General features: G+C 38.2%; 1 protein-coding gene across 20 annotated transcripts in view; it reads right to left on the bottom strand.

Moving 5' to 3' along the window:
* NEB (nebulin) overlaps positions 1–24,443 on the bottom strand; it is a 218,335-nt gene that overhangs the window by 145,299 nt on the left and 48,593 nt on the right. For all 20 annotated transcript variants that reach the window (XM_055572601.1, XM_055572582.1, XM_055572581.1 and 17 more), the window contains exons 35-52: positions 23,481–23,585; positions 22,573–22,680; positions 20,341–20,652; positions 19,155–19,361; positions 17,234–17,338; positions 15,632–15,739; positions 13,977–14,288; positions 13,251–13,457; positions 12,675–12,779; positions 12,407–12,514; positions 10,954–11,265; positions 9,629–9,835; positions 6,466–6,570; positions 5,529–5,636; positions 3,711–4,022; positions 3,384–3,590; positions 2,884–2,988; positions 1,789–1,896 (exon numbers count right to left, since the gene is read on the bottom strand). In XM_055572601.1, the coding sequence (XP_055428576.1) occupies positions 1,789–1,896; positions 2,884–2,988; positions 3,384–3,590; positions 3,711–4,022; positions 5,529–5,636; positions 6,466–6,570; positions 9,629–9,835; positions 10,954–11,265; positions 12,407–12,514; positions 12,675–12,779; positions 13,251–13,457; positions 13,977–14,288; positions 15,632–15,739; positions 17,234–17,338; positions 19,155–19,361; positions 20,341–20,652; positions 22,573–22,680; positions 23,481–23,585 (3,141 nt within the window). The remainder of the gene's footprint in view (positions 1–1,788; positions 1,897–2,883; positions 2,989–3,383; positions 3,591–3,710; positions 4,023–5,528; positions 5,637–6,465; positions 6,571–9,628; positions 9,836–10,953; positions 11,266–12,406; positions 12,515–12,674; positions 12,780–13,250; positions 13,458–13,976; positions 14,289–15,631; positions 15,740–17,233; positions 17,339–19,154; positions 19,362–20,340; positions 20,653–22,572; positions 22,681–23,480; positions 23,586–24,443) is intronic.

The following is a 24,443-nucleotide window of genomic DNA, read 5'->3' as shown; positions in this document are numbered from 1 at the left end:
AATGATTTAAGGACTTACAAAGCTAAAACCAAAGGAGAATAAATAATAAATTTGAAATGTTTGAAGGGATATCAGGTGAAAAGGGAAATATGCTACTCTATGGAGCTCTAGAACACACATCTAAGGCTGACCAGTAACATGTTTAAGTTTGAAATAAGGAAATACGTAATGGCAATTAGAAATGATCCAGCAAAGAAACAAACTGCCCTGAAAGACACAAAAATTCTTATATTTGTAAATATCCAGAGACCTATTGGAATAGAGAGAAGACCTATTAGAAAGGAGAGAATGATGTTGAGTGGGAGATTAAATAAACATCGTTATCTTCTAACTGTAAATTCTGTGATTCTAACTTATTTAGTATTGATAAAAATAGCTCTAATCTCTTTAGGTGGCATAGATACAAGAATCATTTGAAACTGAGAGGAGATAATCTCTACAATGGTGGGAAATTCATTTAAAGGTAATTCAATTTTAGGGTAAGATTTAAAAAAATCCTAACAGACTTACATGAAAATAAATGTTTCTTAGGAAAGTATTGACGCAATGTCTTAATTTGCTAAACTATTTTTACCTCATAGGGAATTCTAACATTAAATGAAAATGAGTTTACTTTCTGAGGACCATTAAGACATTACTACTGCTTTAGGTTCACCATCACATTGATTCATTTTAATGAGACATTGACCCGCAAGGCAGAGAGTGGGTAATAACACATCATCTAATTAATTTCCCAACACTTCTGGAGTGCCACAGATTAACTGAGTTAGAGAGAAATTTCCCTTATATTCTTAGAATTTATTGTCAGATTGTTCTTAGACATGCTTTCTCTCCAAATCAAATCCTTGTTTTGCTTTGATTTAAAGATTTTGATTAAGATGCTGGGACAAAATTCTGGTAATTTATTCTCTATAGCTGAAATTCTCCAAATTTTTGGTGTTTAATTTTTGGGGTTAACAATGTGATATGTTTGAGTTTGCAGAATCTCTAAATTGAATATTTATAAAAATTTAATTGACCAATAGGAACTGTATCCAGTTTTTCATAAAATTTACTACCCTTTCCAATCATAATTAGAAGTTGCCTTGGCGGTTCCCTGGCAGGCCAGTGGTTAGGACCTGGAGCTATCATTGCCGTGGCCGGGGCTCAATCCCTGGTGGGAGAACTAAGAGTCCACAAGCTGCATGCAGTCAGAAAAAAAAAAAATAAGTTGCCTTGAAGAGCAAATATCTTTGTTTTATGATCTTTCAACCAGATATTCAGGAGAAAGTTAAGTCCTCTGTATCTTAAATCTAAATTCCTGCCACTTACTGTATTTTCTACACCCTGAGCCAATTTATTAGAATTATGTAAAAGCAAGGATGGCCTAAATAAAAAGAACTTACAGTGAGTTTTAAATATGTGCAAAGAAAAATCATCAGGTTGTTGAGGTTATGTATTGTCTGGCACTTTGAGTTTGTCTAAAATAGACAAACAGACAGGAAAATTATTTGCAGGCAAGTGGGAAAACAAAGTTTTTGGTTCTTTTGTAATGTGTAGAAGCATCACGACTTAGTGTAATGTGTCTTATAGGTTCTCTGGCTCAGTCTCTACTCAGGAAGCCCCTTTTTTGATATTCAATCAGTGAGAAAGAAGAGTGGATTGGGATAAATGAAGAGGGTAGGAGAAGATGAAGGAGATTGCATTACATTTTGAAAGGTGAGGACTATCTGTAAAAATCATTACCAGCTCATTAAAGTACTAGATTCAGACATCAATATATCCTCACACAAGTCAAAAAATACTTACATCACTAACGATGTCTCTGGAAGCTTTGGCTGCCTGCACAGAAATTGCATCAACTGGGAGATCATAGCCTTTTTTCAAAGCTTCTTCCCATCCAAGTTTATAGAGTTTCTGAAAATTAAAGAAAATATTTACCATTATTCAGTGTATATTAAAAACACAAAGGATTATTGAACAGAAGTTTACCTAAAGAGTGGACATCAGATTCTAACATCATCTATCTTATCTCTAAAGAGATGGATAAAAAAGAATATAAGCTGTTTAACAGAGCAATGACTTAGCATCAAGTGATCTGGCTTCGACTTTTTTTTTTTTTTTGCCTCTGAGACTCGCTCCCCACTACCTTGGTATTAATAGTATAGCTGAGTATGGCTTTTTTCATTCAGATACAATGTGTTCATATCAGGTATATTAGGTAGACTTCCTCTACCATTAAGTACAGTCTACGCCTACTAATTTGAATATAGGTATTAAAGTAATTGATTTTAAAAAGGTCAGGTAACAAAATTTTAATTATCTAAATGATAAAAGTAATAGAAAACGAAATGCCTTTTTTAAGGTGCAAAGAATAAGTTCATCTTTTTGACTCAAATTCATTGAACTGATGCACGTATGTTTAAACTGGACAGTAATAAACATAATTGAAGGCCATTCAGCGCTTACTGTGTGTCAGGAGCTGTGATGAGAGCTGTGCATGGAATTCCTCATTTGGTGCTCTTAGCAATTCAATGTCATAGGCACTTTAAAGGTACCAGTTTTGGGAATGAACAAGCTAAGGCTTAAACCCAGTATTACACAACTCATAAATGGGAAAGTCAAAGCTCCTACCAGGTCTGTTTGGTGCATTTTTCTTTCAATAACTTGAGATTTATTGATTTTCTACACTGTGCCAAACACAATTAGTACTGAGATAAACAAAAGAGGCACAGTACCTACCTCCATGGAATGAATATATAATCACAGCCATTCACTGGCTTCTAATCACCATAAATTGCAACATCCCTCTATTAACCACTTTGAGTCATTCATTTCCATAGCTTCAGCATTTACATCAATTATACCATGACATCATTTAATATGTTTAATTACATATTTTACCTGACTGTACATGGTTTGATTTTGTTTGGCTTGTAAAATATCTGGTGTATCTGGCATCACGTGAATCTTCGTTTTATCTTTGTTCCAATCAACAGTGTATAAGTACTAGAAAGTTAAAAAAAATACATTTAAAATTGGAATAACGTTTTAGGTCAAACAAGAAATTTAAAAAAATAACATAACATTTGAATGCACTCAATTTGAATTAGGTTAAATTAATTTAGTAACTAAAGTAATATATAATTCAGGAAAGACACCAAAAATAAAATCAGACTTAAAAAATAATTTAAAAGAAAGAATTATTTCTAACTCAATTAGAAGGGCAAGGGAAATAAAAATAAGAGGTAAGGAGCAGAAAAAAATGGTGTCGGGGAGTGTGCTGGTACTGTTTGCCACTGCATAGAAGTGATGAGTCCAAATTAAAATTTCCCAAACAAGAACCAGGGGCTGTTAGCCCTGCCTGGCTGGGAGTTGGGGGGAAGCTTGGCTGTTCAGCTTACCTTGTTCATAGTATGGGCATTCTGCTTAGCAAGCACCATGTCCATGGAGTCATTCAGCTTTGTAAACTGGAAGTTGCTAGGATGCTGGCGGTATTTCTGGTCACTGGCATATTCAGTTGCTTTCTTGGCCTTTTCCACTTCTAGGGAACCAGCTGGACTCCAGCCAAGCCCTTTGTACCATTCATTGTAGTCCTGCTTATATTCATTCTATAAACAGAGGAAGCACATTTACTTTATCAATTCAGACCCAAGAATGTGGCATAGGAGCCTGTAATCTCCCTTCTCATGCTAGGAACGCAATCGTCACCCAGAAAGAAGATCACTTACATCACTCTGTATGCGATTCATATTCTTGGACAGCTGGATGTTCATGGCATCAGGGAGGAGAATATACTTGTGAATCAGGTGCTTGTAGTTGGTATTGGTGATATTGGCTTGGGCATCCTTGGCGGCCGTGACACTGAGCATGTCGGCAGGGGTGTGGTAGCTGGTCTTGGTCTTCTCATAGTTTTTCTTGTACTCCCGGTCAGATTGCATTTTGGCCACTTGCATGGAATGAACTAATTTGGGATCATCCTCAAGACTGCGGAAACCAACCATCTTCCCCCTCTCCTTTTCATAACTGTGTTTGTATTTATACTGTGAAGAAAATTTTAATATTTATTCAGAGCAATTCCCTTGACCAGATATCATTCTAGTGTCAATGTTCTGCTATGTCATAACAAATGATACTTGTATAGAATTCTGTAGTTTAGAGAATACGTTTTTCACATTTATTTATGTAACCTGATACAACTATATATTGTGAGGTAGATGGCAAAGTTATTCTTACTGCCCCCATTTTATAGATGAATAAACTGAGACCCAAAGGGATGAATGACTTGCTAAGGTCCCTAATTATTAGAACCTTGATCTTGAGAACTATGAGAAGACACTGATTTCCGCTCTTATGCTGTTGTTAAAAGGGACCTGTAGTAGGTAATAAGAGTACAGCAAACAAGAAAAGAAAAAAAGCAGATTGCTCCAAGCAGTTTAATGTTGCCCCAAGAAATCATCCAGCCAGTCTTACACTGATAATAGGCTTAGTTATGAGATACACAGTATACTTTCAGGGTAGCTTTATATTTGTGGAGTTCTTTTCCAGATTCTCCATACTGGTGTAATGGGGAAGAAATTTTGCTATTTATCACCAACTTCCCTCTATAGTGGGGAGATCCTGGTACATGGAAAGCTTCATATTCAGCCCATCTCTTGTGGGTTCAGGTGTGCAAGTTAGGGGTTACAATCTGGGAGAGCCAAATGACTCCAGCACAATAGACGGAGAAGAATATGGAGTTCTTGGGACAATGCAGGAGTAGGGTAGGGATGGAGAGGAAGAAAAGATGAAGAGCAGAGAAGGTGGAGGAAAGAGAAAGTATGCCTGGGGGATGGCTAAGGAAAGAGTGCTCTGAACGCACTCCTCCCACTTCCCCCAAATCATTAATGTTCACTGTGAGTGGATTTCTTATTGAAACAAACAAATGAAAGAAGTGAGTCTCATTGAGATGACATGTTATGGCAATGGTAGATAAGCACACCAGCTCTCTGGGGTTGGGGGGAAAGCCCCAATTTATAATGTTTGCCAATTTCTCTGGTGTAAACACTCCCATCACAGCTGTTATCAAGCTGTCAATAGTTTAACAATGGGCTTGCAAAATTCCTAATTATTTGATAATCAGCTATCATGAGAACAAAAGATCAGCACCCCCAGCACAGCCCTTTCTGAGACATCCTGTTAGGAAGACAGTCTAAGAGGCAGTAGGCAAGGACAACACGAGTCTTCATTAAAGACTTAGTGAATGGCTTTGGATTTCTACAGGCCACAGTCTCAGTGAGGGAAACCAAAGTAAATTCACCCAGATCTCATGAGTCAGGGAGCTGACATCTAGGTGGTCATAATGTGACTGGCATTCTATTTTTTTGAAATATCCAAAAAAACACGAGAGCAAGGTTAAGACATGTTCATAGAACATAATGGGGCTACTGTTAGCAGGCATGCTTTTTTTTTCCCTCATGTTTTACTCATTCAGTGTTTTTAGAACTCAGCCCTTATTATTTTGGTAGAAAAGAAACCCCCAGTCAGGTGACTGCTTTCCTTAGACTTACATCACTTGCAATATCTCTTGAGGCCTTGGCAGCTTTGATAGGAATTGCATCAGTTCTGAGATCATAGCCTTTCTTTTTAGCCTCTTCCAAAGAAAGTTTGTAGAGTTTCTGGAAAGAGAAGCAAAGGAAACAGTTTTCTTCTAAATAGGAAAATCTTAATTTATTTTCAAAGACTAAACTGGCACTGAAGTTAGAAATGTGAAAGTCCAGTATATTCTTATTGATGCATTTTGTCAAATAAGAGTCAAGAGAAGAAAACAAATAAGCTGTGCTCTTACATCAAAATACATTCACTGTTTTGCAATGGACATTTTAATGTATATAATTGTATGGATTCTACAATCCAAAAAGAAGTCAACCATCCCAAATCCCTATGTAATTCAAACAAACAAAGGAAAAAACACCTGGTAGGATTTGAGGGTTTCCTAGCAACTGGTTAGGATGAGAAAGGAGGTGAAATAAAACCCCTATGCAGAATGTGCAACAGTACGTGTTGCACATTCCTTATGGGGCTTGACCTAAATTCTTCAAAATGCTCTTCCCTCTCCATTTAACTTTTCCCAATACTCCCTCTTTAGAAACATTCCAAAAGCTTGGTAGAAGGACTCTCTAAGAAAGTCCTGGGATTCACTCTTTATCTCTTATCCTGGGCTCTAAAGCCATTCTCTTTAATTCTCCTAGTTTGATAAAAAGTAACTACCCCTAGAACAAAATCCAACTCCCTTCGAATTCCTAACTGCTGGACGCAAGGCCCGTCAATAGGCCTATTCCTATTCTTATCAAAGCAAGATGAGAAAGAGAAAGATGCTCATTTGTGGATTCCCACTCATTTTCAAAACATTCACTCTCAATATTAAAACATTAATCTGTTACTTTGTTTTTACTAGTTCAAATGGGTAAGAAAGAAAAGATGACAACAGGGGAGAATCTTACTTACATCACTGATATTAATTGCATTTGCCTTTGCCAGAATAATCTGGGGGATATCAGGCATGATATGGACTTTGGTCTTGTCAGCCTCCCATGCTTGTTTGTAGAGGTGCTGGAAAGTTTAAAAAAAAAAGAAAAGAAAGAAAAAGAAATCAATGGAAGTTAATATTTAAAATTTTTTAAATAATTTAGTACATACACATTGAAAGTGACAGTCACTCAGTTTATGTCCGACTCTCTGTGACCCCATAGACTATATGGTCCATGGAATTCTCTAGGCCAGAATACTGGAGTAGGTAGCCTTTCCCTTCTCCAGGGGATCTTCCCAACCCAGGGACCAAACCAATCAAAGGACCCACACTGCATGTGGATTCTTTACCAGCTGAGCCACAAGGGAAGCCCAAGAATACTGGAGTGGGTAGCCTATCCCTTCTCCAGAGGATCTTCCCGACCCAGGAATCAAACCAGGGTCTCCTGCATAGCAGGCAGATTCTTTACCAACTGAGCTATCAGGGAAGCCCCATACATACATATTATTTTACACAAATATCAATATTTTATATATTTTTGTTAGCTCACTCTTATTTTTTAAAAGTTTAAAAGAAAAATGTGCTCAAACAAGATAGTGGAGAGGATGTAAAATGGAAAGTAAAATGTCCTGTCTTCCTATTTTACAGCCTGGATATAGCATTTCCATCTTAGAATTTTCTAGGCATATTAAAGTCCACATATAGTCCTTTTGAAATATAAATGAAGTCATATATATTATTCTACATCTTGCTTTTTTACTTAATATTATATGATAGACATCTTTTAGCTGTCTCAAAATAATTAACTTCATTCATTTAAAGAGCTGCGTGGTATTCCATGAAGAGGTATCACCTAATTGATTTAACCAGTTCTCCATTGATAGACATTTAATTTGTTGTTTTCATTTCCTCCTATAGTAAGCAATGATGCCATAATCTTTGCAGTGATTGGGAGATGCACCACCCAGATACCCATTCAAAGAAGGACTTGGTGCCCCAACTGTTTGCAGACAGCCTCCAAATTGTCACCTGCTTCAGGGTTTTGCTGCCTCACTCAAGAGCACATCTCCCTGATGGCCACATTCAGGGATCTTCAGAGTCGAGGTACAAAGTCCTGGCCATTTCACCTAGCACAGGACACTCCTGACAGGCTGTGTCCACTCAAGAGTCCTCTGTGGCACTGACCTAGGCTTTGTCAGGCCAGCATCCCAGTTGGACCCCTCTTGCCATGTCTGCCTCCCACAGGTACTGATCCCCAAAAAATGCCCTGTACTCCAAATTCCATCTCAGCATCTCCTTTTGGAGACCCTAACCTGCAAAAAATACTAACAGATATATGTATATATGTATATCTTTGCACTTACATGAGGCCTTCTGAAGGGTATTGGGTGGATGAATTTTAATTTTAATTAACACTAGCAAAACTAGTTTACATTAACTTTCTTTCCAATACTGTATATCACACAAGTTTTTAATTTTTGGAAATCTTGTAGGTGAAAAATGCTTGCTCTTTGTTTTAGCCAGGTTTGATTTAAAAAATAAAAACAAATCTAGAGTTTTCTTCTAGAACAGGGGTTGATAAATGTCAAGAGTCAAATAGTAAATAATATTAGGTTTTGCGAGTCACAGAATCTCTGCTATTAACTACTCAATTCTGCTATTGCAGTGCAAAAGTGGCCACAGACAATATGCAAATGAAGAGCTGTGGCTGTGTTACAATGAAACTTTACTTAAGAAAGCAGTAATTTTCTGATCTCTGTTCAAGACCAGCAGAACCAATCAGAACTATGCAGTGATGAAAATGTCTGTGTCAACCAACACGACAGCTCCTAGCCACGCAGGGCTATCAATCACTTGAAATGTAACTAATGTAAATGTAGAACTGAATTATTATTATTTAATTTTAATTGACTTAGATTTGTCATCACATGTGGCTAGTGACTATAGTATTAGACAGTGCAATTCTAGTGGAAAGAGCAATACTTATTCCTCAGAGTCCTGGCTCTAGTCTAGACCAGGTGATTCACCTGCTCTGTGTCTCTAAAGGAGGTGCCTTGCCTCTCTGGGCCACACTTTCCTCAACCCTGCAACAAAGGGATTCGACCTGATGATCACCAAGATACTTCTTAGTACTATAGCGCATTTGCTATTTCTATGATTCTCATCTTGGCATCAGTAGTCTAAAATGATAATCATTAACATTGGAAAAATGAAAAAGTGTTTAAAAAATAAATGTATTTTTGTGATAGTTTAAATTCTATATCTTAAAAGGGACACTGAGATTTGTGCCTTGTGTTGACAAGTCCCTTTCAAAGAGGCTGATCTTCTTGACAAATTTCTCTCTCAGAAGATTCCAGAGGATTTACTTGGAGACTTAGCATAATACAGCTCTTTCTACATCACTTTCTGCAACTGTATCATGTTAGGTCCAAATTATTTTTCCCCTTTTTGGTTACTCAATGGCATTTCTAGTTGTGATCTGCACAATATAACCAATGCTGCTGTAATTATTCTGTTATCTGCAACTTGAAAACAGGTGTTCAAGGAAAGAGGGTAAAAACAAAACAGGGTGATGTGCTTGTTTGATTGTTGGTCATGAAATCAACCAATCGCTAATAATGTCAAACTACAGTGAGACTTTTCTAAAGACTGGAATCATTACTGATCCAAGGAACTAGTGGTGGAGAGCAATTGCTCTTAGGATTGGCCAGAGAAGTTTCTCGCTCAGAAATGCTGCTACAGCCATGTAATCTAGGAGTTTTCCTTTATTCCAGCAAAGAGCCAGGAAGCAGGGGTGGGCTGCAACACAGAGCCCTGCAATCTGTTATAAGCCCTACAATCTACTGAGTCAGCATTATGAACTTCTACTCAACTTCACCTTAAACAAGTGGGACTCATTCTCAAGATGTGCATGAAAAAAGTCTATACTTAGTCTACTGGGTAGGGTGGTTCATTAAACATTTGAAGAGGGCACTTTATTAGGACTAAATTTCTATCTTTTTCTTTAACTATAAGACCCTTTTTTAGAGGAAACATTAACTATGATGCTATAAAACTATTATCAAAACCTGTAGATTAAATGTAAGATATTCCTGGCTTATTTCTGACTCCTGTCAAACACTACATTATTGAAAGACTTACTTCATTCATAATTTTTGCATTATTCTTGGCTAAAACCATGTTCATCGAGTCCATCAAGGTGGAATACTTCAAAGTGTCTGGATGCTGGCGGTACTTCTTTTCACTGATAATCTCCATGGCTTTCTTGTTTTTCTCAGCCTCCAGGGAGCCCAGAGGGAGCCATCCAATGCCTTTCATGAAATCAGCATAGTCAGCTTTGTACTGATTCTGCAAAAGAGGAAAAGTTTGAGGATGAGAAGAAATCACAGCTTCCTAGAATCATGAGCAGGTATTTAATATTCTGTAAGTTCCCCTTCAGTTTTCAACCAATAGTATATTCAATTTCAACTACTTATATCCCTAAATTTCTTTTTCACATTTCTTTGCATGAGAAATTTAAAACAAGCAGTAGTATCTTTGTGATTTGTTTCTCTCAATACCTTCATAAAGAAAAAAATGCTAAGAAATACCAAATAAATCCATCTACCATGTGACTACTATCTCAATAAAGGTGACCATGCTGGACTAACTCTCGTACAAAAACCTCCAGGTCCTCTTGGCTAATAGATGACTCAGGGGACCCCATTTCTATCTTTATCTATAAGCCTTTGAGCAGCTACCACAGTTAAACTGCTTCAGGTATGCCAGAAAACCTCACCAATACTTTGTGCAAATTTCATTGCTCCCCTCCTCTGTTCTGACATTTCCCTCTATAACTGGTTCACTCAGAACCCCTCCAACTATAGCTCAGCTTCTACATTTCTAAAGAGAAATATGGGCTTGGTGTGGCCTGCCTTTGGTTCATATTTTAATTTCTCCCAGCCACCAAAGGGCCTCTGTAGCTGAATTCTTGGTTTTTCACGCTTTGTACCTTCCTCACATTTATCCTAATAGCTGTTTCAGCCATCATCTCCTATTTCACCAGTAAGTAAGATAGGCAATTACAAAGTCAGAAATGAAAGCTGTTTGGGAATGAGGGGCAGTAGCTCTCAAGTTATCTGACTTTTTGCTTCACTTCTTCCTTAATCAGGAACCATAAAAAGTATGGAAGCCACAAAAACTGCCAACTTTCTCAGCTAGATGTATTTCCTTCAACAAATCCTTTCTGAAACCAAATTTCATTTGTTATTCCTGAATCTAACATCCAGCAATGCTCACAACAATAATAGATCAGATTTATTCCTCTGTGTTTAAAAATAATTCAGTCTAAGGTAAAACATGAAACATCTTATTGGGAAATTACATATGAATTTCTTTTTGGATTTTCAAAATGTCGTTACTTAGAGTCTTTCATGATTTGCCTATTATCTCAAAGTAAATGCTCTGCAAACGTGACTGTCACATACATCACTTTGAATCTGCATCATGTTTTTGGCCAATTCCAAGCTCATGGCGTCAGGAAGCATGTTGTAGGTATGGATCACGTTCCTGTAGTTGGCATTGGTAGCCACCTCCTGAGACTTCTTGGCGGCCACCACACTGAGCATGTCCACTGGGGTGTGGAAGGATGTCTTGGATTTCTCATACGCCTTCTTGTACTCCCGGTCTGACTGCATCTTGGCCACCTGCATGAAGTGCACCAACTTGGGGTCGTCCTCGAGGCTCCGGAAGCCAATTTGTTTCCCTTTGGCTTGTTCATAGGCTTGCTTGTACTTGTACTGTGGATGGAAAAGGAACATGGACATGAGATAGTGAAGGAAACAGAACAAAATATAATTCACTAGATGCCATTAGCTTAGTCATGGGTTTAGGGCTACTCTAAACTTAGAAAAGGAAGATTTGCTGGGGATGGGCCAGGGAGCAAACTACTTTACTTCAAATTTCTTGCCAGAATTGAGTCCACGAGGGAAAGAATCATCTCAGAGTTAATCAAAGAGAGGTGTAAATAAGTTGCTTTAGGGAGACTTAGAAAGAGGCTTTTCCCACTCAGCTGTGTAACCAGTGGAAAAGGCTGCAGGCACCATTTCTCTACAATCAGGAAAGAGCCTTGTAATGAATCTTCTGGGCAAAATGTATAGCTCGTATCCCAGTGTTTGCTTAGAATTGCCTACTAACAATTTAATTATTTTTGGGCTTCCCAAGTGGCACTAGGGGTAAAGAACGTGCTTGCCAATGCAGCAGATGAAAGAGACGCAGGTTCGATCCCTGGGTCAGGAAGATCCCCTGGAGGAGGGCATGGCAACCCACTCCAGTATTCTTGCCTGGAGAATCCATGAACAGAGGAGCCTGAAGGGCCACAGTCCATGGGGTCTCAAAGAGTTGGACACAACTGAAGCAACAGCACATAGCACAATTTAATTATTTTAACAAGCCCCTGTTACCTATTACATTAAATAATGAACACATGATTAGAGGGTCCCTGGGCTGGGTGATGGAGAAGGCAATGGCACCCCACTCCAGTACTCTTGCCTGGAAAATCCCATGGATGGAGGAGCCTGGTGCGCTGCAGTCCATGGGGTCGCTAAGAATCGGACACAACTGAGCGACTTCAGTTTCACTTTTCACTTTCATGCATTGGAGAAGGAAATGGCAACCCACTCCAGTGTTCTTGCCTGGAGAATCCCAGGGATGGGGGAGCCTAGTGGGCTGCTGTCTATGGGGTCGCACAGAGTCGGACACGACTGAAGCAACTTAGCAGCAGCAGCAGCAGGGCTGGGTGAATGGATGTGTCTTGTGTGTTACAAAGGATGGAGGTCCCACCAACACTGAACAGAGCTGACTGCAGCTCCTGCATACACACAGGCTTGGCTCATTTGCTTTTTTCCTTTATACTAAATAAAGCCCAGAGGAAGCACTTACATCACTGGCAATGTCTCTGGAGGCTCTTGCAGCCCTTATTGGGATGGCATCAGGCCTCAGATCATATCCTTTCTTCTTTTCTTCTTCCCAGCCGGCTTTGTACAGTTTCTAAGTGATGAAGTAGAAAAATGTCAGCATCTTGTTAGTCAGGTTAGAACAGGGATCCTGATTTTAAAGTGGTTGGCATGTGGGAGACAGATATTCCACAAATACTGGCTTCCTTCAGCCTCCCCGCCCTCATTTTTGTTTCTGTTGTTCACCTACTTACATCACTCATGGTGATCTGGTTTACTCTGGAGAGTAAAATGTCTGGAGTATCAGGCATGACATGAATAGTGGTCTTGTCTTTGTTCCATTTCTCAGTGTAGAGCCTCTGCAACAAGAAAGGCCACATATGACTATACAGCAGGACTAATCTGCAACATGCTATCACAATGTGAGGGAGAGACCCACAGTTCCAGGGAAGAAGAGGGTCAATTTGACATTGGAAAATGAAGCAAACAGCAAGAAGAAAGGCTGATGAGACTGAGCACATGAGTTTAAAAAACCATCAAACATGGGAGCCCTCTTTCTACTGAAACAAATGTCTTCCTGCCCCAACCACACTCTACATGGGGTTTTGTAGTTCCATCACACATTCAGCATGGTGTTGACAGTCAGCCTGGGGTCAGTATAAGTTGGAGCTCTCTAGATACAAGAGAGGTTATAGACTACCCCCTCCCACCACCATGGCCATGATCATCAGAAAGATGAAAACTCTGATGAAGGTCAAAGTGGTGATGCTGGTTCAATGGCTTGAGCACTGCGGGAGTTCTGAGGCTGAGACCAGCAGGTGAGTTCTTACCTTGTCCATGATCAGTTTGTTACTTTTGTTTAGCGCTTGCTCCATTGTGTCCATGGCATATGTGAACTTTAGCTTCTCGGGGTGCTGGCGGTACTTCTTCTCACTGAGAATCTCTCCTGCTTTCTTTGCCTTCTCTACCTCCAGTGACTCTAATGGCAACCAGCCAATCCCTTTCATCCAGTTGGTGAAGTCAGATTTGTACAGGTTCTTTACAAGGAAAAAGGAAATTTCATTGCAGAAAGAGTCAAGGCTTGGGTTTCTTTAGACAGATTATTTGCCCATTAAAAAAAAAAGGATAGGGGGATGGGGAGAATAACCCATATTTTATTCCCTACCATTCTTCAGAAAAAGAAATTATAAAAGTGAATGTATTCATGGTGGTTTTGAACAAACAATCCTGACCCAATCCCTTTAAAAATTTAAATTTCTTGCGGGAAAGTTAACAAAATTTTACATTGGAAGGAGTATTATATAGCATTCATTTGCACCTCTTAGTCTTTCACAGAATACATCATATACTGGGGTCTGACATCCAAAGTTTAAAAATATGTATATAATAACCAAAGAAAACTATATATATACAGTTCAAATGAGTAAAATCCTAAAACCCCCAATTCTGGAGAGGATCCCTAATTACAGTGAGTCCAGCCAGGTTTAGGATGGAGTAAGCCACCAGTAGACATGGCCAACTCATTCTATGCTGACAATCTGATGGATGCTACGTACATCACTCTGAATCTGCATCGCATTCCTGGAGTGCTCCACATTCAAGGCGTCGGGCAGCAGGGTGTAGTGGTGGAAGGGTTGTTTATAATTCATGTTGGTGGCGACCTCCTGAGATTTCTTGGCTGCTGTCACGCTGAGCATATCCAAAGGTGTGTGATACCTGGTCTTGCTGGCTTCATAGCCCTTTTTGTACTCACGATCTGACTGCATTTTGGCTACATTCATGAAGTGAACCAGTTTAGGATCATCCTGAAGACTGCGAAATCCAATTTGTTTGCCTTTGGTTTTCTCATAGGCCTCTTTATATTTGAACTATATGAAAAAGAAGGGCAGATGGAAGTTTGATAGGGTCAACTGGAGGAAAGTGTTCAGTTGAATTTATATCACAGATTAAGCAATAGACAAAGTGTCTGAATCTACGTAACATCTAAGTTTTTAGTATTTTTAAATAAACAACTATCAAAATATTTCCAATGGATGGTCTTGGGATATGCTCTGGGGATAATTAAAAATGGAATAAATTACAGCTTATATCTAGATTAGACATAAGTAGATTCTCTGAATATGCTCAAAGGTTCCTAAAAAGTTTATTAAGGATTTGGTGTACATAGTTTTTACTATGTTTCTTTGATTAATTTGTATTACCTTATTAAGTATTTGCATAATCCTGAGTAAATTTCAGCAAAGACATTATAAAAATTAGCATACTAGACTCCAGTGAATCCTAGGTAGCTCAGTGGTAGTAGCTCCCAATGCAGAAGACCTGGGTTCAATCCCTGGATTGGGAAGATCCTCTGGAGAACGAAATAGCAACCCACTCCAGTATTCTTGCCTGGGAAATCCCACAGACAGAGGAACCTGGTGGGCTACAGTCCGTGGGGTCACTAAGAGTTGGACACAATTTAGCAACTGAGCACATATTTGCATAATCCTGAGTAAATTTTAGCAAAGACATTATAAAAACTAGCATCAGTTCAGTTCAGTCACTCAGTCGTGTCCAACTCTTTGCGACCCCATGAATTGCAGCATGTCAGGCCTCCCTGTCCATCAGTTCTCTACTGGAGTTCACTCAAACTCACGTCCATTGAGTCAGCATACTAGACTCCAAATGAATATGTTTCGACTATATCAAGGTATTAAATCAATTTGTATAGAAAATAAAACTTAATTTGTAAAAAGTAAATTAAGTAAATAAGCATAAAACTCATGACAGAAAACTAAAATACTGTCATTTAATCTATAATTCTTCCTGGTTTTCCATAAGTCACCAGATTTTTTTCTTTATGGAAATTATAAAATATTGTATTCTTTTAAAATAATGGGAGACTTTTTTGATTTAGTGATACTTCAGTATACCAAGGTTTTTTTTCTTAACAAAATCCAAATAAAAAGTGGTCTTCACATTCATAATAATAATAATAATAATGAGAATTTCAAGTATTTCAGAGTTTAAAAAAGTCCTATCCTTGGTAACTGAATTGAGCTTTTAAATATTTTTAAGTGAAGCAAGATAAAAAAATTGGTACATAAGATATTAGGAAATATTTTTATATTACAACCTTTATTTGCTTTTTAATATAGCTCATATAACCTCATACACCATGTAAAGATTTGTAAAATACAAAAAAAGCTTGCTACTTTCAAATTAGACTTACATCACTAGCAATATTCCTTGAACTTTTTGCAGCAACAATGGGAATTGCATCTGGTCTCAAATCATAGCCCTTAGCAAGGGTTTTCTTCCAATCTGCTTTATAATGAGACTTGGAAAAAAGGAAAGATTATTTTAATATTTGACATAATTAAAAGAAAAACAGGATGCCAGAATCGTCATAATATATCCCTTACTATTAAAAAATTCAGAGTTAGGGCTCTTTGTTCATCTTTTAGCGATCTATTAGACTCTTTTTAAAAAATATATCAGTAAACTATATACACAGTATGATCTCAACTGCTGTAAAAAATGTATATGTTTGTATAAAAAAATCAGTGGAAAGGTAATGCTTTGAATGTGGGATAACAATACAAATTTTTCCATAATTTTCTATATTTTTCCATTTTTCTATAATAAGTATGTAATGCTTTTATTTTCTTGTATTTTTTGTATGAAGCATTTTAAACTTACACAAAGATGTGGATAGTAAAATAAAAAATTCAGACATAGTATTACCCTGCTTTAATTAACCTTAATGTTTAAACATTACTTATAATAGTAGGAAAAAAGTTTTAAATAAACCAAAAACATAAAAATGAATACTTAAAGATTGTTTATTTGGCAATAAAATAGAGTCTAAAATGTTAGGAAGAATGACTAAGTCATCTTTTAAGAAATGAACAGGTTTTATCCAGGTTTGATTATGTCTTTAAATTAGAATTTACCAATTTGATTTAAAAGCAAAATGAAATAATTCATAATAGTACATTTAAACATCACCACTAATTAAGTATCCAAGAGAGATGCTAGTCACATACAAAAAAAGACTTTCTGAAGAAAATTGTGGTGAGCATTTTTAGAAGTTTAACAAATAGCCAAAAGTCAGAGATAGCAATACTTAACAATTACTACAGATTGTGCACTCCTGATTTTCCAATCTGTTTGTCCTAATTTCTTTCACTTCTTAAAAAATGGAACACAGACTACCAGACTGATTTAACAGCTAATGAATCATGGCCCACAGTTGGGAAAAGTCTGCATTAAGTGAAATGAATGCTACCTCTAGCCTCATATTCTATGATAAGAATCCAATCTGGAGACTATTGATTTGCAAATTTGTCCCCATACAAGGAGGGCAAGGAGAAACTTAAGAAACAGGCTAAACTCTCCAGCTTGGTAGGTGACAGGTTTAATAAACAAGGGAAATTGGTGAGTGTTTTTGGGCAGTCACAAGACAAACAAATCTTTGCAACTGCCCACCAGAGCCATACTAGTTTATTTAGGCCTCAACTAGATTCAGTCCCGAGTGGTCTCAACAACACATTGGTCTCTCAAGGCCACGTCCTTGAAAATGGCTCCCACTGTGGGAACAGTGGGCAGAATGTACATTCCAAGGATAGGAGTGGGATAAGGAGCCTCCAATCGCCCAGGTCCAGCTCCAGGATCACCCGATAGTCTTGTCCTGTCAATGATCTTCTCCAACAGACTCAAGGGCCCACACTCAGTTGGCTTCCTCTAAAATTCTCAGTGCTGGAGTTACACAGAGCTGGAAAGGGGAGGCCCCTGATGCAATACTAAGACAGGCACCCAGCCAAATACTCACATCACTCATGTTGTAGGCATTGACCTTGGCTTGAATAAACTGGGGCACATCGGGGTCCATAGTGTACTTGTGCTTCACTTTCTCTCCCTCCACCTTGTAGTTCAACTAAAAACAAGGAGGCAGCATGCACACTGTGTTAGCTAACATAATGTAAGTTTCATCTAGCACACGTTCCTTTAAAAAAGAAGACTATTATTTGTGATTTTCCATTTACAAGGCAGTTAGCTACTCTATCATGCAGAGGGAGTGTTGACAGACATGCTCATTCACTCATTCCACCAATATTTATTGCACAGTGGTATGGGATCATTGGCAGTGTGGTAGGTCCTGTGTTTAAAGTGTTCAAGTTTATTTAATAAATAAATAAAAGCTGACCTTGGAGTTTATAGTCTTGTAGAGGAAACAGAAAAAACAAACTGCAAGATGGAGCTAGAATTTGTGGTGTAAATAAAATAACTTCAGGAAAGAAACAAAAGGGGACATCAAAGGCTCTCTAGAAAGGTACCACTGATACTCAAACATGGAGAAAGGGGAAGGGTCTGAGCAGAAGAGGAGCATTCAGAGTCCTGGGTCTGGAAAGGCACGGCCAGCTTGAGGGACTGAGGGTCACAGAGGGCTCTGAGGGGGTCCCAGAAGGATTAGACAGGAGGAGGGCAGGGCCACAGAGCTGAGGGCCTTTTCATTTCAACCAAGTTAACAAGTTTAGATTTTGAGTTCGAGGAGAAGATACTAACAGGCTTTAAGTATGAGAAGGACATGATTCGTGTTTTAAGATAGTCTTTTTGGTTGTCACGTGGGACCTCAGGCAGGGAGTCCAGATAATGGATTACTGTAGTTGCCCACATGAGACAGATGGGGACCAGAACTAGGGTTGGTGGCAGCTGAAAGACGGAAGTGCTGCGACAGGATGGCTGAGAGAGTGGGGCGGGAACCCAGCAGATGCACTGGTCGCATGGTTCACACAGCGAGGCATCAGCAGTGACTGCCAGGTTTCAAGCTTGAGTAACTAAGGAGATTTGATGGCATTTATTGGGAGTTCATAAACTAAGGGTAGGGTTTTCCTAGCTAACAGGAAAAACACAGGGAAAAGTGACACTTTGTCAGTACAAGAGAAGTTGCAAGAATCTATACCCTTTAGTGCCACTAAAATTGAATTAATCTTGAAACATCTGTGGTAATGTGGAACTCGTCTGAGAAATAAAATCCACAGTTAACCCTCAAATCCGAGCCAAAGAATGCATTTCCCGTCTTCAAATATCTGGGACCAAACACACATAATTTCTTCCCTCCTTTGTTTTCTACTTACCACTCTCTTTCTGGTGGAGGTATCATAACATGACTCTGAACTTATCAAATGAGGTGAAACACAGCATTGTTATTAGCCTCTGACTAAGAAAAAGGGTCCAGATAGACCTGAGCTTAGAAAGGAGACTCCAGACGACTCTGAAAGTAAACTACTTCACCCCTCCCTCGAGGCCTCTCTCAGAGTATCAGGCTATGGTTTTCTTTTTTTTTTTTTTTTGGCAAAAAGATTAAGATATTAATTAGCCTTCTTCTCATTTACCTAGGTAGAACTCTTGCAACTTAGAGCAATAAATATCTTGGGTTTGCAATTCAGACTAGGTCACAGATGATAATAGTGATAATTTCTTTTCACATCGATAATGTAGGGGTCTGCTTATGAACAACACAGACTCTCCACATTTGGAAAATAAAGCAAACTTGGAACATCTTCCTTCTCTCCTCCCTGTTCTTCTTCAAGTCCCAAGTTGCTTCAAAGGTAAAACCCTTTGAATATAGCTCTGAAAGCAGCTGATTTACTAACACAGATGCACACTCACGGATTGAGTTAAGAAGGACAGTGGAGTAGCTGGTCATGGGGTTATTCACAGACAAAACCATTTGAGGGGAAACCACTTACATCACTCAGCTGCTTTGTGTTGTGCTGAGCCAAAACCATGCCCATGGAATCAGGCACACTTGTGAACTTGATGGTATCTGGGTGCTGTCTGTACTTTTTCTCATTTAATGCATCACCTGCTTTTTTGACCTTCTCAACCTCCAGAGAACCAATTGGTATCCATCCAAGGCCCTTGAAGAAGTGGTTGTACTCATCTTTATATACATTCTGTAAGAGAGTAATCTCAGATGAGAAGATATCCTAGAGCACATTCAAGGGACGTTCCGGAAATCTGCAATTCTATCCAGGGGGAAGGAAGAGCAGCCTGTCAGCATGCTTGTTTCTGCAGTGGCTCTCTTGGCTGTCTGCCACAGAGCTTCTTACTCAGAATTTGATCATAAGAAAAAGCAGGTCTGTCATTATACTCAAAAGAGTGCATTATACATTCCAAGAGGGAATCCAGGACACATATTTCCACAGGTACTGCTTAAAAAATGTGCCTCTTTTGACAATAAATTGGGCTTTCCCTTTGATTTCACTGAAAACTTCACAACTTTTGCATTTCACCCACACTGCTCACTTAGGCCCCTCTATCTCAGTGTGAGAGAGACATTCTCATTGAGCAACAATAAATGAACACCATTTCTTCCTTTTACCAAGGACAATTTTTATAAAAACCTGGCTCCTGCAGCAGTAAATGCCCTGAATATTAAACACCTTCCTCATATAGCTCTCCATGAGTCATGCTGCAATCACAAAACCTTCCTGGTTCACTATAGATGACTCCCTATATAGAGACACATATATGAGAGTGTGACCTTGAGTTAAAACAAACAAAAAGACCTTCTTGAATTCAGAAAGAATAGAGAATGCTCATATTTTGCATTGTACATATCACCATTGAATCAGGCACACCAGGAGCAACCATTCCCTCTTGTTGAGAACCAAGGTGGCTTACATACTTATTAGAATATGGCACTATATTTGATCCATAAGTTAATAAAGATGTCAATGATTGTGATGAGAATACAGAAAGCTAGTAAAACACAGCTTGCCTATCACGCCTTTCTTATTGTTTCAATGATTGTGTATTTTAAAGTGCATTTTTCAAATATCTTATTGTATTGCAAAGTCTAACTAAAATAGGAAGAAATGATCGCCCATTTATTACAAACATCTCTAGGTCTGCTATATTATACATACTCACATCACTCTGAATTTGATTCACATTCCTGATATGCTCAAGACTCAGAGCATCAGGTAGGTATGTGTAATGATGTATCGGCTGCTTGTAGTTGACGTTGGTGGCAACATCCTGGGCCATCTTTGCAGCAGTAATGCTAACCATGTCCCCAGGGGTATGGTAGCTGGTCTTGGTGTTTTCATAGTTCTTCTTGTATTCACGATCAGACTGTAACTTTGCCACATTCATATAGTGAACCAGCTTGGGATCATCCTGGAGGCTTCTAAAACCCACTTGCTTTCCCTTTGCCTTCTCGTAAGCTTCCTTGTATTTATACTGCAGAGGAAAAATTTGGTTAGCAGAGTCCTAAGCACTGGAAACATTGGGTGCAGCAAGTATATTCACACACAAAGAATATTATCACTTTCAGAAAGACTACACAAGAAATGCATTCTACAACCTCCACCCAACACCCTCCAACCTGAGAAAGTTTAGAGTGAAAGCATTTATTTCCAGCAGTGCTAGGTTATAAATGAGTGTCCTGATAAATTCAGGACCAGTTTCGTTTCTTTGTTTTGAATTCTATAGATGATTTGCATGTTAAACTTTATATAAAGCCCACTGAGTTTTCATACTTAATATAAACATGACACATTCCAAAATGTAAGACCAATCTCTCCTAGTTTTCCAAGGTTGTGAATTTTCCTATTCCAACATGTTAGTTCACCATCACAGAATACTAGAAATACTTTTGTTTTCTATTCTGATTGGCCCAGTGATATGTATACAACAGGTGCAGAAGAAACTCTAAAGAACTCTACATGAAAGATGGTTATACTCATATCTCTTTGGGGTGGAGGATAGAAAATATTACTATGTTGTCTCAGGTTAACTTCATATGGTTTTTAAAAAAAAACCTCTTCTTTTAAGTGGCATCAACTTGGCTGCTGCATAGGCAGGTAAGTAGCTGGGCTTTCATCCAACCCCATTTCTCAGCAGCTACTCTCCGAGCTCACTGCTGAAGCAGTGCAGATGAATTGAGGAACTGAAGAATACGGGAGAAACCACTGAGCCTCTTCCCCGTCAGTAGAAACCTAACTGCAAAAGCTCTGCTGTCCGAGGTCTCTCACAGGTAAAATTGGCAATGGGGTATAGATTAAGTTATATTCCAGGTAATAGATCAAACCCTCGATTTTTATGTATGAGAATTCAAATCTACCCAAACTCTGAAGATGCTCTGCTCCAGCCATTTAAGCACTGATTTATAAACAACAGTTTAGCAGGCAAGAGGATTATCCAGTGATTTCTAGACATATTAGAAAAAGTTCTATGTAAGAGCTAAAAAGAGAAATGATAATGTCATATTTTAGACTTTCACTTCTCCTTAAACTAGATTTCATAGTGATGGGCAAACCTTTGAGGAACACATTTTCAGTACCAGCCCTACATGGAAGGCTGTAGAATTCTTATACCCTATCTTCTACATGGTCTGTATATGTGGCACCTTTCTTTTCTTGTCTCAAACCAAAATTGTAGCCTCTTTGAAGTTTGGGGGAGAATAGATACATGTATATGTATGGCTGAGTCCCTTTACTGTTCACCTGAAACCATCACAACATTGTCTGTTAATCGGCTATCCCCCAATACAAAGTAAAAAGTTAAAAAAGAAACTGTAGCCACTGGAATAGGGCATGACAGTGAAATCTATGGGTGTGCATGCTTTGGGAAAATTTTGTTCTTCAATGATGGGAAGAAGTCAAGTGTATATTTTTTTTCTATTACAGATGAAATGGGTATCAATTCTACTATAGATGAAATAAATCAAAATTATATTCTAGAAAAATGGGCTTTTTACATTTGGTTTATAAAATCTATCCATTTTATCTAACATCTTCTCAACCTTCTTAATACAATTATAATGCAGACAGTCATCTGAATTTAACATGTTAGTGTCAGTCAGGGTGTTCTCCTTGAAAACAAATGGGAGCGGTGAAATGTGTCAGGAAAGGTAATTTGGGCTATGAATCAGAGGAGAAAGCTGCTTTCAGATTTATGACAGCTGTACCAAGTGGAGTCAACTGAAAAGAATCACAAATTATTGAAAAAGTGACAGGTTTTCAAAGCAGTATTTGTGGAGAATTTCAATGTCATTAATTCAACATATTGTTTTCAACGTGGTATCACTTTAACAAGCACCTATTTAATTATTTTTAAAAAATGCAATCTACCAAGATTTCACCCAGAGTTTTTACTCACGTCACTGGCAATGTTTCTCGATGCCTTGGCTGCAGTGATGGGGATAGCATCACCCAGCACATTGGTGCCCTTGGCTATTAAATCATGCCAGTCCCGTTTATAACACACCTGGGATGGAAAAGGAAAAAGATGTCGGCATGCTGCGGAGTAATTAGCCACAGTGATTCCTCAACAGCTGGGATTGTTTTGTTCTTTCCCAGAGATAAGCTAGAAGAATCTCCTATAGCATATACAGTTTTGAGAAGTCACACTAATGGTAAACCAACTATATTTCAACTTAAAAAAGGTCACTTTAGCAAAATGTCATACTTTATACAGCATAAAATTACTAGACTCCGTACTAATTATTCACCCGAGTCTGGTTTAGGCACATATTGAAGAGGGACACTGAGAAACTGGAATGGATCCAGGAGAGTAATCAAGGTTCTAGAAACCACAGTATGTGAGGACCAACTGGAGAAAATGAAATTGTTCCATCTTATGAAAGAAAGATCCAAGGAAGACCTGTAGTTAGCTTTAAAAATTTTAGGGTTATTGGTTAAAAAAAAAAAAAAATCATTTATCCTTATTTTTCTGGAGGATTAAAAAATTCCTCCAAGTGCAAAACTAGGAAAATGAGAGGAATAGGGGTTGAGGTCTAAACAAAGAAAAAGGGTATCCCCTAAGAGTTGTCCTAGTACACACTGGCTCAGGAGTAAAGAATCCGCCCACAATTCAGGAGACTAAACCACCACCACCACCACACTTGAAGAGGCCGACTCAGGAAGTTCAGAACAATCATTATGAGGTATGATCTAACAGGGTTATAGAGAAAATTGACCTAAATTGTCAAGGCCTTGTCATACTCTAAAATTCTGTTATTTTATTATCAGGTCTGGATTTCACACCCCATCACAAACCATACTTACGTCACTTAAATTGTAAGCATTGCACTTGGCCTGAAGAAACTGAGGAAGATCAGGACTCATCGTATATTTATGTTTCACATCTTCTCCTTTAGCTTTGTATAAGATCTACAACACATAGTCACAAAAATAAAATGCATTATGGATGGTAGAAAAAGGAAAATATATTAATCACATGCTTAAAGGAGTTTTTCTTGGCATAATCTCCCACTATTTCTATTGTTTAAAATGATCAAAGGCATCTTCCTATTTTAAGAAACTCAAGATCTTGATATCTTAAGGAAAACACAACAGCCTCTGTATTGGAAAGAAAAAAAATCCCAAGAAAATTGAAATCTTTGCTTGACAGAAATGAATAAAAATTGAGTTCAAATGTGAAATCCTAACATGGATAAAACAATTCACTAAAGCCAGAAAAAAGTCATTTTTTTATTATTAGAGTTAGTAGTTCTTACAGTCTCGTGTTTTGTTCGTTTGTTTTTTATTCTTAGAAAAAGTTAGCTAGAATGAGTCAATTCTGCTAAAAAACTTTCTATTATAAATCATATCAGTAAGGCACATAATAATTTTCTCATAATGTAAAGGTGCCTACATGTAAATCTAGCATATGCAAAAGGTTTACAACTTCAAATTTGCCCTATTTTGTCATTTTAAAGATGTCTGAAAGACATCAAAATGTGTGGCATAGGAATCGTACTGTGTCCTCCTCTCGATAATTAAAAAAAAATTGCTTAATTTCTAAAACTAAAACAGAATCAGAATCTCAAGCAGATTTTTCATCTCTTGATTATCATTTATTGTGTATACCTCTACTTCTTTCAGAGAAGGCAATGGCACCCCACTCCAGTACTCTTGCCTGGAAAATCCCATGGACGGAGGAGCCTGGTAGGCTGCAGTCCATGGGGTCGCTGAGGGTCAGACACGACCAAACAACTTCACTTTCACTTTTCACTTTCATGCGTTGGA

Source organism: Bubalus kerabau, chromosome 3 (assembly GCF_029407905.1).
Source record: "Bubalus kerabau isolate K-KA32 ecotype Philippines breed swamp buffalo chromosome 3, PCC_UOA_SB_1v2, whole genome shotgun sequence".
In the NCBI taxonomy this organism is placed as follows: domain Eukaryota; kingdom Metazoa; phylum Chordata; class Mammalia; order Artiodactyla; family Bovidae; genus Bubalus; species Bubalus kerabau.
This window is presented reverse-complemented; position numbering and strand designations above follow the sequence as displayed.